General features: G+C 44.7%; 1 protein-coding gene across 5 annotated transcripts in view; it reads left to right on the top strand.

Moving 5' to 3' along the window:
• CLCN1 (chloride voltage-gated channel 1) overlaps nucleotides 1–13,960 on the top strand; it is a 54,185-nt gene that overhangs the window by 8,921 nt on the left and 31,304 nt on the right. For 2 of the 5 annotated variants that reach the window (XM_075611800.1, XM_075611799.1), the window contains exons 1-3: nucleotides 2,062–2,777; nucleotides 11,082–11,214; nucleotides 12,501–12,632. In XM_075611800.1, the coding sequence (XP_075467915.1) occupies nucleotides 2,607–2,777; nucleotides 11,082–11,214; nucleotides 12,501–12,632 (436 nt within the window). In that variant the 5' untranslated portion in view covers nucleotides 2,062–2,606. Of the gene's footprint in view, nucleotides 1–510; nucleotides 559–2,061; nucleotides 2,778–11,081; nucleotides 11,215–12,500; nucleotides 12,633–13,960 lie in introns of those variants that run through there. The other 3 variants (XM_075611803.1, XM_075611801.1, XM_075611802.1) reach the window with 3 other exon arrangements.

Below are 13,960 nucleotides of genomic sequence, written 5' to 3'. Positions count from 1 at the left end.
GTCAGTAGCAGAACTAGAGTCATATTGAGACACATGGCACTGGCACACTCACAGCAGTAATGGTACCCCTGTCCAGGTCTCAGTGAGGTTCTGTCGCAGGGTACTGCATCATTGCTGATGTTGAGACACGTGAATAAAGTAACTCTGCTCATAGTAACAAACAGAGCTAGAGCAGTGACAGGACAGATAGAGGCACAGAGAGGTAAAGTGACTGGGATCAAGGTCACAGGTAGAATGAGGCTATAAATCAAATAAAGGTCACATGTCACACCTCCTGGCAGAAAGGGGAACGGTCTTACCTGGAGAAAGGGTTGGTCTCAAATCTATTTGGGGGAGGAAAGAGGTGATGGGGAAATGTAAAAGCTGGAGCCTGGACAGAGACAGCCAGAGAGGAGCTGAGAGAGACAACAAGAGAGAGAGAGTCAGCCTAAGAAAGGACTGTAATAGGGTATTCCAAAGAAGAAGAAGAGAGTGACATCTATAGAAACTGCAAGAGACAAACTAAGAGTTGGGGAAGTGGCAGAGATGTCAAATCGCACAGCACTCACACAGGTCGGGGTAAGTCCCCATACAGTATCAGCAGCAGGCCCATGAGAGACTGGGGAGGGTGGGGGAAGGATTGATGGATTTATAAAGAAACTAGGCATGACTGGAATAGACTATGGAAGCGCCACCTGAGCCAAGTAGATTGGGAGATTGCGATTGGCTGGGGGATCTTCGATATTAACAGTTGGGAAGAATTTGGAGAGGTTATAAAGTACTGGAAGCTATTGGAATAAACTGACTGTTATTGGAATGGACTCAGGAGAACTGAAGAGACTGGCCTACATTGAGGGAACTGAGATACACTGGGTAGGACTGGAAGTGGCTGGACGGAAAGTAATTAGATGGATGGGGAAAGATTGTGCGAGTAGAACAAATATATATCTTATGTATATCTTTAGTGTAAACTGAGATTAGTATGTAGTTATATGTATGTATATCTTTAGTGTAAACTGAGATTAGTACGTAGTTATATGTATGTATATCTTCAGTGTAAACTGGGAGTAGTACGTATGTATATCTTTAGTGTAAACTGGGAGTAGTACGTATGTATATCTTTAGTGTAAACTGGGAGTAGTACGTATGTATATGTACTGTATGTAAATCTTTAGTGTAAACTGGGAGTAGTACGTATGTATATGTACTGTATGTAAATCTTTAGTGTAAACTGGGAGTAGATGAAGGGAATAAAAAAAATGAGAAATGACTACAAAGCATTTGGAGTAGCAGGAAATAATGAGTTAGTGGTATACATTAGGAATAATGCTGTGGTTTTAGTGTCTTGGAGGAATTAAAGGGACTGGGGTAGATTGGGATACATGGGATAAACTGTAATTGAATTTAAGTTATTGGGGGTATGTAGGGGCCTGGGAAGGACTCAGAGTAATTGGGGACTGGAGTACCTTGGGTATAAATTACTGGAGGACTGGGCTAGAATGGGAGGATCTTTGTATGTGAAATGTTCATATGGATGTTTTACCCAGTTCTGCACTCTCTCTATAAACAACCAAATCACCCTCTCTCGTGCTAGATGTTGCCTACTCAGTGGCTCTCTCTCTCTCTCTCTCTCTTTTGGCACAAGGCAGTCTCTGTATCTTGTATTAATAGTCATAAAGCAATTAATATCCTGCTGAATATTACTCAGACTTACAGTAAATGTATTATTGGTAAGTAGCTCTCTCTCGCTCTGATTTCTCTCTCTTTCCCTCTCTGCGGCACTTTCTCACTCTACCCTTTTCTTCTCTTTTACTCCAACCCTTCCTCTGTCACTTTCTCTCTTTTTTATTTTCTTTTCAGCATCTCACGCTTTTCTTTCCCTCTTTCCTCTGCCTTGTCTCTTCCTCCCTCACTCTTCTCTCTCTATCTCTCTCTTACATTCACTCTCTCTTCCCTCACCCTGTCTGTCACTCTCTCTCTGGCTATCTCACTGATATTTAATATCTCAGGTTTTGCAACACGTCACGTGACACTCTATATATATCTATATACCTGTACTCGTACCCTTAACTGAGCTGTCTCTCCAGAAATCCTCCAGAGAGAGACAGACGTAATGCAAGGAAGAGACTACCAGGGAGTGGGAGAGACGGCTACAGAGAAGGAAGAGTTTGATAGGCAAGCAGTGAGAGAGAAAGAGAACAGACAGTTGAAGCCAAAGCAAAGACATTCAGAGTGAGAAAGAGACATCTAAGAAACATAGGTAGAAAAAGTCATTTGGGAAGGGTGAGACAGTCATTGAAAGGTAAGAGACAGCCAGAGACGGGTAAAAGTCAAATACATTTAATGAAGGGTTCAAAAATATCAGATGTAGAAAAGCTGGGGAATAATAAGAGACATCCACTAGAGGTTACGAGACACGTGGGTGTGGGTAAGAGACAGCCCTTGGAAAGTAAGTGAAAGCTGGTCAAGGATTAGACACAAGAAGAGGGAATGAAAGGCAGCCATTGGTGGGTAAGAGACTGCTGCCAAGGACGAATAGACTTTCATTGAAGAGACAGGCAGCTCAAAGTGACAGACCAGTGGTGGAGGGGGTTAGACAGTCTCTAGGTTTGAGGTAGAGAGAGTGCATGGAGGCACGGAAGGGGTCTCAAAGCAATGGCTGTAAGTCGGGCTGGTGGGGGGATGATCCTCAGTACCAATATATCCAACTGCGAGACTGCTCCAGCTATGGGATCCCTTGCCAGACATCACCCCCTCTGCAAGAGACTACAGAGGAGCAACTCCCCTCTCACACAAAGGTAGGGTCAGAGGTTATCTGAGGGGATGGGGAAAGGGGTACGGGGGCGCACAGAACCAGACCCCCCTTTATACTGGCATGGGAACACGTGAGGAGTTATTTATAGATCTGTATGTGTTGGTATTGGGGGATGGGTTTGTAATGGAATAGCATGGGGTTCCCAGGGCATAATTGAGGTGCAGCGACAGCTGTATAAGAATTGGGGCTCACAGGGCAGGATTGAGGCGCAGCGACAGCTGTGTTTAATATGGAAGGTGTGCATGGCAGGATGGAAATTCAGTGGCCGGGATTAGTGCATATACTGTATAAGGACTGCAAAGTAGGATTGAGGGGTATCAACAGGACTGTTTGTATATAGGAGTCCTGCAGAGAATGTTAAAATGGCAATGGCAGACCTGTGTATACATATACTGCTGTGCCCGCACTGTGTGTATGGGCATGAGGTGCAGTGCCCGCACTGTGTGTATGGGCATGAGGTGCAGTGCCTGTGCTGTGTGTAGGTATGAGGTGCAGTGCCCGTGCTATGTGAGGGTATGAGGTGCAGTGCCCGCACTGTGTGTGTGTGTATGAGGTGCAGTGCCCGCACTGTGTGTATGGGCATGAGGTGCAGTGCCCGCACTGTGTGTATGGGCATGAGGTGCAGTGCCCGTGCTGTGTGTGGGTATGAGGTGCAGTGCCCGTGCTGGTTGAGGGTATGAGGTGCAGTGCCCGCACTGTGTGTGGGCATGAGGTGCAGTGCTGCGCTGTGTATGTGGGCATGAGATGCAGTGCCCGCGCTGTGTGTGTGTAGGCATGAGGTGCAGTGCCTGCTCTGTGTGTGAGGGTATGAGGTGCAGTGCCCGTGCTGTGTGTGGGTATGAGGTGCCGTGCCTGCGCTGTGTGTGTGGGGGGGCTAAAGGTGCAGTGCCAGTGCTGTGTGTATATGGGTATGAGGTGCTGTGCATGTGAGAGCATGAGGTGCAGTGCTGTGTGTGAGTGTGTGTGGACATGAGGTGCAGTGCCTGCGCTGTGTGTGTTTGTGTGTGTGTGGGTATGAGGTGCCGTGCCTGCGCTGTGTGTGGGCTAGAAGTGCAGTGCCAGTGCTGTGTGTATATGGGTATGAGGTGCAGTGCCAGTGTTGTGTGTGTGTGTGGGGGTGGGGGGATGAGGTGCTGTGTGTGTGTGTGGTGGGGGGAATGAGGTGCAGTGCTGTGTGTGTGTGTGTGGGCATAAGGTGCAGTGGCCACGTGGTGTGTATGGGCAGTGCCAGCACTGTGTGGGTATGAGGTACGGTGCCAGCGCTGAGTGTGTGTGGGCATGAGGTACAGTGCCTGCGCTGTGTGTGGGCATGAGGTGGAGTGCCAGTGCTGTGTGTGTGTGTGGGTTTGAGGTGCAGTGCCAGCGCTGTGTGTGGGCATGAGGTGCAGTGCTGTGTGTGTGTGGGCATGAGGTACAGTGCCAGTGCTGTGTGTGTGTGTGTGTGTGTGCATGAGGTGCAGTGCCAGCGCTTTGTGTGAAGGCATGAGGGTCAGTGCCAGTGCTGTGTGTGGGTATAAAGTGCAGGGCCAGCGCTATGTGTGTCTGGGTATGAGGTTCAGTGCCAGAGCTGTGTGGGTATGAGGTGCAGTGCCTGCGCTGTGTGTGGGTATGAGGTGCAGGGCCAACACTGTGTGTGTGTGGGTATGAGCTGCAGTGCCAGCGCTGTGTGTGTGGGTATGAGGTGCAGTGCCAGCGCTGTGTGTGAGCATGTGGTGCAGTGCCAGCACTGTGTGTATATGGGTATGAGGTGCAGTGTGCCAGTGCTGTGTATATGGGTATGATGTGCAGTGCCTGCCCTGTGTATATGGGTATGACATGCCGTGCTGTATGTGTGTGGGCATGATGTGCAGTGCCCACCCATTGTGTTTATGGGCATGAGGCGCAGTGCCCACACTGTGTGTGGGCATGAGGTGCTGTGCCCATGCTTTGTGTGAGGGTATGAGGTGCAGTGCCTGCGGTGTGTGTGGGTATGAGGTGCGGTGCCAGCTCTACATGTGTGTGGGTATGAGGTGCGGTTGTGGAAGGCACCCTTGGGGACGTTGCAGGACTGTCCCTTTCTGTCCGTGGGCACCAGCAGGTGATATCTTATTTAAACTGAGTATTTGTGTGCCAGACTACCTCCTACCATTGGGTATGAGGTGCAGTGCCAGTGCTGTGTGTGGGTATGAGGTGCAGTGCCAGTGCTGTGTGTGTGGGTATGAGGTGCAGTGCCAGTGCTGTGTGTGTGGGTATGAGGTGCAGTGCCAGCGCTGTGTGTGTGTGGGTATGAGGTGTAGTGCCGCGCTGTGTGTGGGTATGAGGTGCAGTGCCAGCGCTGTGTGTGTGGGTATGAGGTGCAGTGCCAGCGCTGTGTGTGTGGGTATGAGGTGCAGTGTCTGCGCTGTGTGTGGGTATGAGGTGCAGTGCCAGTGCTGTGTGTGTGGGTATGAGGTGCAGTGTCTGCGCTGTGTGTGGGCATGAGGTGCAGTGTCTGCGCTGTGTGTGGGCATGAGGTGCAATGCCCGTGCTGTGTGTGGGTATGAGGTGCAGTGCCCGCGCTGTGTGTGTAAATGTGAGGGCTGCAGGACAGTACTGAGGCGCAGAGCTATATTTTGAGTATATTTAAGGCATAGGAGAGTGTGTTTACAGGGAAGAATCAATTTCAATTGTAGTGCCCGTAGGAGGAAGCCACAACCTCTATATTAATGAACAATTGGTTAACTGAGGAAGAAGATCATAGACAGCTTGAAAAAATTAAAGCAAATAAGGGACCTGGCCCCGATGGCATACATCCAAGAGTTCTTAAGGAGTTAAGTTCAGTAACAGCTAAACCATTACATTTAATATTCAAGGACTCAATTTCCACAGGCTCAGTACCACAAGATTGGCGTATAGCAGATGTGCGGCCTATATTTAAAAAGGGAGCTAGATCACAACCGGGGAATTACATACCTGTAAGTCTGACTTCAATAGTGGGGAAACTACTTGAAGGTTTAATATGGGATAATATTCAGGAATACGTAATGGAAAACAAAATTATTAGTAATAGTCAGAATGGATTTATGAAGGATAGATCATACCAAACTAAACTTACTTGTTTCTTTGAAGAAGTAAGTAGGAATTTAGATGAGGGTAATGCAGTTGATGTGGTCTACATATATTTTGCAAAGACCTTTGATACGGTTCCACACCAGAGGTTGGTGTACAAAATAAAGCAAATTGGACTCAGTAAAAAAATATGCATCTTGATTGAAAACTGGTTAAAGGACAGACAACAGAGGGTTGTCATAATGGAACTTTTTCAGGTTGGGCTAGGGTCGTGAGTGGAGTACTTCAGGGATCGGTACAGGGACCACTGCTTTTAAACTTGTTTATTAATGACCTTGAGGTCGGCATCGAGAGCAAAGTCTCCATCTTTGCTGATGATACTAAATTGTGTACGCTAATAGAATCAGAGCAGGATTTAATTTCTTTCCAGAAGGACTTGGAGAGACTGGAAACGTGGGCAGGTAAATGGCAGATGAGATTTAATACAGATAAATGTAAGGTTATGCATTTTGAAGCAAGAATAAATAGGCGACACAAATTAAATGGGGATAAATTAGGAGAATCACTGATAAAGAAGGATTTAGGAGTGCTTGTAGGCAGCAGGCTTAGCAATAGTGCCAAAAGTCATGCAGTAGCTGCAAAGGCAAACAAGATCTTATCTTGCATTAAACGGCCAATGGATGGAAGGGAAGTAGACATAATTATGCCCCTTAACAAAGCATTAGTAAGACCACACCTTGAATATGGAGTACAATTTTGGGCGCCACTCCTTAGAAAAGATATTATGTACAGAATTGGACACATTTAAATATCTCCAAATTCGACACTTTATTCAAAAAATATACCCAAAACCAGAATTATCCCCCCTTACCAAGTTTGAGAACTTGTGTAAAGTCAATACTCACCAAAAAGGTCTAATTTCAGAAATGTACGCTGAACTGGAGAAATCAGCGGACCTTCCAAATCATGACTATATGCTCAAATGGGCAGCAGATCTAAGCATAAGTATTGACAGAGAGGATTGGGAAGAAATTTGGGAAGCAGCCTCAGGAACTTCTATATGTACCACAACGAAGGAGAATATATATAAAATCTTATTTCACTGGTATCTTACTCCGGTGAGATTAAAACAAATATACCCTCTGGCATCTGATCTCTGTTGAAGAGGCTGTGGACAAAGGGGAGACATGGCCCACATTTGGTGGTCATGTCCAGAAATTGTGAAATACTGGGCTGAGGTCCAAAAATTAATAAAAGAGGTCATTGACCTTGAGATCCCCATTGATCCATTGACCTTCCTTCTGGCCAGGCAATGAATGAAATTGACCGTCCAGTTAGGAAATTAATCTCCTTCATCTTCACAGCGGCAAGATGCGAGATAGCGGCCTCCTGGAAAAGATTAACCACCCCCTCTAAAGGGACCATAAAAAAGAGGGTCAATGAGGTGATGCTTATGGAGAAGTTAACAGCTCTCCTTAAGCAAAATGTAACAACATTTTACAGAATATGGGAGCCTTGGATACTCTATATATAAGATAAAGATAATCCACACATACCGGACGGGCAGTTTGTATCCCCAGACAAGGAGAACTAAGACATCTCAAGCCTAAACCTAAATGGATAAAGTCAGAAGCTCGGCGACCAGGGGGAGGTCAACCCCCCCCCCCCGCCCCTTACCCCCCATCCCTCCCCCCCGCCCCTTACCCCCCATCCCTCCCCCCCGCCCCTTACCCCCCATCCCTCCCCCATGTCCTTCTTTTCTCGCCTTTTCTCTTTGAAGGCCTTTCTGTATGACAATTATGGTTGTCAATCTTTTCTTTTCCCCCGCCCAAGAAAAAGACAAAAAATGTTCCTGTATTAGGCTTTACATTGTGTATGATGTGTTTATGTTGTATAACTGCCTAATAAAAAAATATTTGAAACAAAAAAGAAAAGACATTATGGAACTAGAGAGAGTGCAGAGAAGAGCCACCAAATTAATAAAGGGGATGGACAATCTAATTTACGAGGAGAGGCTAACTAAATTAGATTTATTTACATTAGAAAAGAGGCGTCTAAGACGGGAAATGATAAATACATTATATACAATACATATACAAATATATTCGAGGACAGTACAGGGAGCTTTCAAAGGAACTATTCATCCCAAGGGCAGTAGAAAGGACTCGGGGGCATCCCTTTAAGTTGGAGGAAAGGAGATTTCACCTGCAACAAAGGAAAGGGTTATTTACAGTAAGGGCAGTTAAAATGTTGAATTCATTACCCATGGAGACTGTGATGGCAGATACAATGGATTTGTTCAAAAAAAGGTTGGACATCTTTTTGTAAAGGAAAGTTATACAGGTATATACCAAATAAGTAAACATTGGAAGTTGATCCAGGGAGTGATGTGATTGACAATTCTTGGAGTCAGGAAGGAATTTATTTTTCCCCTTATAAGATATCATTGGATGATAAAACACTGGGGGGGGGGGTTGCCTTCCTCTGGATCAATAAGTATGTATAGATATAGGATAAAGTATCTGTTGTCAACATTTAGCATAGGTTGAAATTGATGGACGTATGTCTTTTTTCAACCTCATCTACTATGTAACTGTGGGGCCTATGCAGAGAGCAGCGCTATTTCAACACTCGCCATTTTTTGGAGAAAATCGCGCAGAAAACAGCAGAAAATGGCGAGTTACGAAAAACGCGCCAATTTTTTTTTTCTATTTCTAAAACTCGCCTCGCGGCTGGCGAGAACCTCCATCTCGCCAGTTTTAAAAATATCCTTATGCAGAGAGGCGCGAACGGCATCTAGCGGCTGTTCGCGCCAATAAAATGGCGCGATTGTCTCCTTTTTGCCTCGCCAGGAAAAGTTGGCAAGAAGCTGCCGCTCGCGGCCATAGCAAAGGAAAAAAAAAGGCGCAAATTTTTTTTAACACATTTCTGCAGCGCGCATCTCGACAATTTAAACTCGCCACACGCATTCATGTTAAACATAGCAGAATTCGCACATTTCTGCATATGGAGAATAAAACTCTCCAAAAAAGCTACTTTTTATTAAACTCGCCAATTTTAAAATTCGCTGCTCTCTGCATAGGCCCCTATGAGTTGTTTCGCTGAACCCTGTGTAACACTGAATGTGGGAAGTTAGCCAATAGGAGGCTGCAACTGTGTGTGTTAATGAGCGCCAGACACCTGGGATCAGAATGTCAGGCCTCAGAAACAGCTGTTATCCCAAGAGACAGCGAGAGAGAGAGAGAACTATAGAGACAGCATGAAGAGGAGAGACAGAGAGAGGTTAAGTGGCTTTTCTCTCTCTCTATGTATAACATTATGCTAATTATCACATGTACCAAGAACTAATAATGAGTCACACATTCTACTGCTTTACATTGATACGAATGTGGGGATCTGTCCCTAAAAACAGAAGCTTCCGGAAGTATTTAGGGTGCTGTCCCACTTACCAGGGGCCAAGTCACATTTTTTTCCCCAGTTTCTTGATGCTTCGCAGGTGATTACGGAGCTCACATCCTGCGTCTCCTCATACCTCCAGGAAATATTGCTAGAAAATCATTTGTATAAAAAGAAATCCTTTGCTTTTACTGAACTTCTTTTTAACTCCATCCTGATATCTCTGCAGCAGCCTGAGAATAATTATATGAGGTTTTATATTATAATGATTTCATGTGTCATTTTGTTTTTACTTTGGCTGCATTTATATGACTGCCCATAATTTAAGGCTCGTATAATGATAATAACCCGTGTCAGGTTCTTCATTCCTTTGCATCATCTTCCGCCACTATTTTTAGCATCATTTACACCACAAGACCTGAGCTGCCCTAACTGAGCTGCCCTGGAAACCTTGCCAGCTTTACCAAAACATAGAAACCCCTTCGCTGCTAGAGGTGCAAAGCAAATTGTTAGAGGCCTCGCTGCCAGGGTGTGACAGACGATAATTGGAATAAATGGTTTCAAAGCATAGCCTACAGTTTACGGAAAGCCTGTCCCATTTTCTTTTACCACGAGTCTATTAGGGAAGCTGTTAGTGGCGACGCTCTCATCCAAATGAAGGTTCCTGTTTTATTTCATGATTAAAAATAGATGATTTTTTTCGTTTCTGGCCATCTCATTTTGCCCTGACTTTTACATAACTTTACCACACCGCCTTTTTTGCTGTTTTACTCAATACTTTCTCAAATTGTCTAACATATCACTCGATCACCGGACCTGCTAATGAATGTATTTATTTATGCTTTGGGATATATGATTTAGGGCCGGGGTGTGATGTGAACATTATACTCCGTGCGCTGGAATCAACGTATAGAAGACTGAGATTAAGGGAGAAAGCGTACACACTGGGAGCCCTTATATATTATATATTTGGCATATTAAAGAGGAAGTTCCATATTGTTGGTCAATAAAAACATACAGCTTATCGGTGTAATTGGCCTGATTAGAAAGATTCACTCACCATTATGTGACTGTTTTATTGATTTGGAACATCGGATCCCAGTATTTCCGCTGCTTTTCTTGATCTGTCTGAATAATCCGTTTCAGAATGACTTTGCAAACAGGGCAAAAGGAACTATATACCTGAGCTTCGGGGACTGACACATCTCCTTATCACCAAAACACATTAGGATGGAACTTTTCCCCAAATTAGGACTGTCCTTTTATGTTGAATTAATGGACAGCGAAATAATTATAGAGAAAATGGCAGCCTTTTAAAGGTACACCTCCCAAAAAGACACAGGGGACCAAAGTACTTACTCATATTGATACTACAATGATAACTGTAATGATAATACAATACATACTGATAATAAAATACATAATGATGATAATACAAATAATGGACATAAGTAAATAAACTAATACAAATATGATATATGGGATTAGAAAAAAATGTGTTTCTTAAAATAGATATTTAGGCATTCCAAGAAAATATCTCACTTTAAGCCTCTTTTTCTTTAATATCTCTCCCTTGCTGTCTTTCTAATCTCCCCAGGTTTCTGACTATCTTGCTGTCTTATTTATTGTCTGTCTGTCTCTCTGAGTCTCTCGCTGCCTCTCTCTTTCTTTTGTTCTCTCCATGGAAGTTGAGACTGTTAATGGCTATTAGCAAGATGGATAACACAAATGCATTAGCGTCTGGGTAGCAGTGAGGGGGTTACAGGACCCCCTGTTTTGTGCTCCCCTGTACTGTACATTGTATGGTGATAGAACAGGATTCTTACCAGGTATGAGCTATGCTCTTGTTCTCATCTCGTCACAGACCTATGGACATTACACAGAGGAACTCTCCCAATTTGCTCGTAAGGAAGCTGGCAAGTTACTTCGAGAAAAGCAGAGTGTGAGTGTCACCAAACCGCCTGACGTGCAGAGAGAGTGCTACTCCAAGTGTCATGGTGAGTGTGAGGCATCCCCCCACACATTACCAACTTCTCCGTCCATGGAGATAATCTCACACACACACTCCACTCACCACTCATACTATACAGAGATCTCCCCTGACATAACACCCCCATACTGTGCTCACCACTCATACTATACAGAAGTCTTTCCTGGTATAACACCTAGACACTGTACTCACCACTCATACTATACCTTGATATAGCCAGACATTGCACTTACCATTCATACTATTGTAGCACCTTTCCCCCAACCCTATGTGAGATCATATCGCTACCGTGTATTCTGGTGCTGGTGCATACATGTGAGGTGGAACAGAAGGCCTGAGATCTTCACAATGTTGTAGGGAGACATCAGGACAGGCTATCATGGATGGTTCGTCAGTCAGCGGCAGCACCTCCAGCCCAAGAGGATCCTGCTACAGCCAGGATGAACCTCAGGGGCACTCTTCATATGTTGTTCATACTACAAGCATCACACCAGAGAAGGAATAACTGGAGTTTATTGAACACAGCATGGCAGTACAGGTTACTTACCTGAAGGCAGTACCCAGACTTGAGGCCTTGAATACCCCTCCTCGGCAAACCTTACTCCCTAACAGGGCAAGGCCTCAGCCTACTCCTTTCCAGGAGAGGCTAACTGCTGCATCCTCATAGCATGGAGGGCAGCCCAGAACTAACTCCCAGAAACAATTACTCTCTCTAGAGGGAAGCCCCCTCCTTCCCAGGGGAGTGGCTTGTAAGCCGGCCTCCTATTAGTCGTAGCCCCCCTTGTAATACCAGGCTATTCTTGAACTTTATTAGGTAACACACATATAACAATACAACCAGGCCCTGCAGGATTTGTTCCCAACACTGCCCATTCCTTACTGGCACTTACAGTGCTAGAAGAGCCAGGGAATTAGTAGTCCAAGGGACTTGGCTACACTATACAGAGATCTCCCCTGATATATCAGCAACACACTGCACTTACTACTCAAACAAGAGGTATCCCCTGATATAACATACAGACACTACATTCTCAATTCATACCACAGATAGGTCTCCTCTGACATAACACTCATTGCATTCACCCCTCATGCTATTGAGGTCTCCTCTGATATAACACCCACACACTGCACTCATACTGTGAATATATTTCCCCTGATATACCACTCACGCGGCTCACTCCCCACTAATACCAAAGATAGGCCTCCTCTGATATAACACCCACATACTGCACTCACCACTCATACTATCGGGGGGTATGTTGTCGTGTCTCAGCTTGTGTTGTTGTGTTGCAGTCTGTGTGCAGTGGGTTAAGCGGTACATCATCAGGAAGCTGGGAGAGGATTGGATCTTTCTGGTTCTGCTGGGACTTGTCATGGCGCTGGTGAGCTGGAGCATGGACTATGCCAGCTCCAAGAGCCTACTGGGTAACTCATTTACACAATGACACAATGGAAGAGTATATTAGCAGCACACAAGGATTATATTAGCTGTAAAGCATACAATCCCATGTTATAGAACTATAGTCAAATAGTAATTTGATGTCATTACCCGTATACACTGACTATCTCACATCGTACATGTCTCTCTCTATCTCACAGCGTACATGTCTCTCTCTGTCTCACAGTGTACAGTATATATGTCGCTCTCACTTTCACAGCGTATATATGTCTCTCTATCTTACACTGTATATATGTCTCTCTCTATCTCACATCGTATATATGTCTGTTTGACTATATCACAGCGTATATATGTCTCTCTCTGTCTCACAGCGTATATACTGTATGTCTCTATCTCACAGCGTATATACAGTTGTGTGAAAAATAAAGTACACCCTCTTTGAATTCTATGGTTTTACATATCAGGACATAATAACAATCATCTTTTCCTTCTTTTCCTTAGCAGGTCTTAAAATTAGGTAAATACAACCTCAGATGAACAACAACACATGATATGTTACACTGTGTCATGATTTATTTAACAAAAATAAAGCCAAAATGGAGAAGCCATGTGTGAAAAACTAAGTATACCTTATGATTCAATAGCTTCTAGAACCACCTTTAGCAGCAATAACTTAAAGTAATCGTATTCTGTATGACTTTATCAGTCTCTCATATCGTTGTGGAGGAATTTTGGCCCACTCTTCTTTACAACGTTGCTTCAGTTCATTGAGGTTTGCGGGCATTTGTTTATGCACAGCTCTCATAAGGTCCAGCCACAGCATTTCAATCGGGTTGAGGTTTGGACTTTGACTGGGTCATTGCAACACCTTGATTCTTATCTTTTCCAGCCATTCTGTTGTAGATTTGCTGGTGTGCTTGGGATCATTGTTCTGTTGCATGACCCAATTTCGGCCAAGCTTTAGCTGTCGGACAGATGGCCTCACATTTGACTCAAGAATACTTTGGTATACAGAGGAGTTCATGGTCGACTCAATGACTGCAAGGTTCCCAGGCCCTGTGGCTGCAAAACAAGCCCAAATCATCACCCCTCCACCACTGTGCTTGACAGTTGGTATGAGGTGTTTGTGCTGATATGCTGTGTTTGGTTTTCGCCAAACGTGGCACTGTGCATTATGGCCACACATCTCCACTTTGGACTCGTCTGTCCAAAGGACATTGTTCCAGAAGTCTTGTGGTTTGTTCAGATGCAACTTTGCAAACCTAAGCCATGCTGCCATGTTCTTTTTAGAGAGAAGAGGCTTTCTCCTGGCAACACTTCACAACAAACCATACTTGTTCAGTCTTTTTCTAAT

The sequence above is a fragment of the Ascaphus truei genome, chromosome 8 (genome assembly GCF_040206685.1).
Source record: "Ascaphus truei isolate aAscTru1 chromosome 8, aAscTru1.hap1, whole genome shotgun sequence".
Classification (NCBI taxonomy): domain Eukaryota; kingdom Metazoa; phylum Chordata; class Amphibia; order Anura; family Ascaphidae; genus Ascaphus; species Ascaphus truei.
Note: the sequence above shows the minus strand (reverse complement) of the source record. Positions and strands in the feature narration are given on the sequence as shown.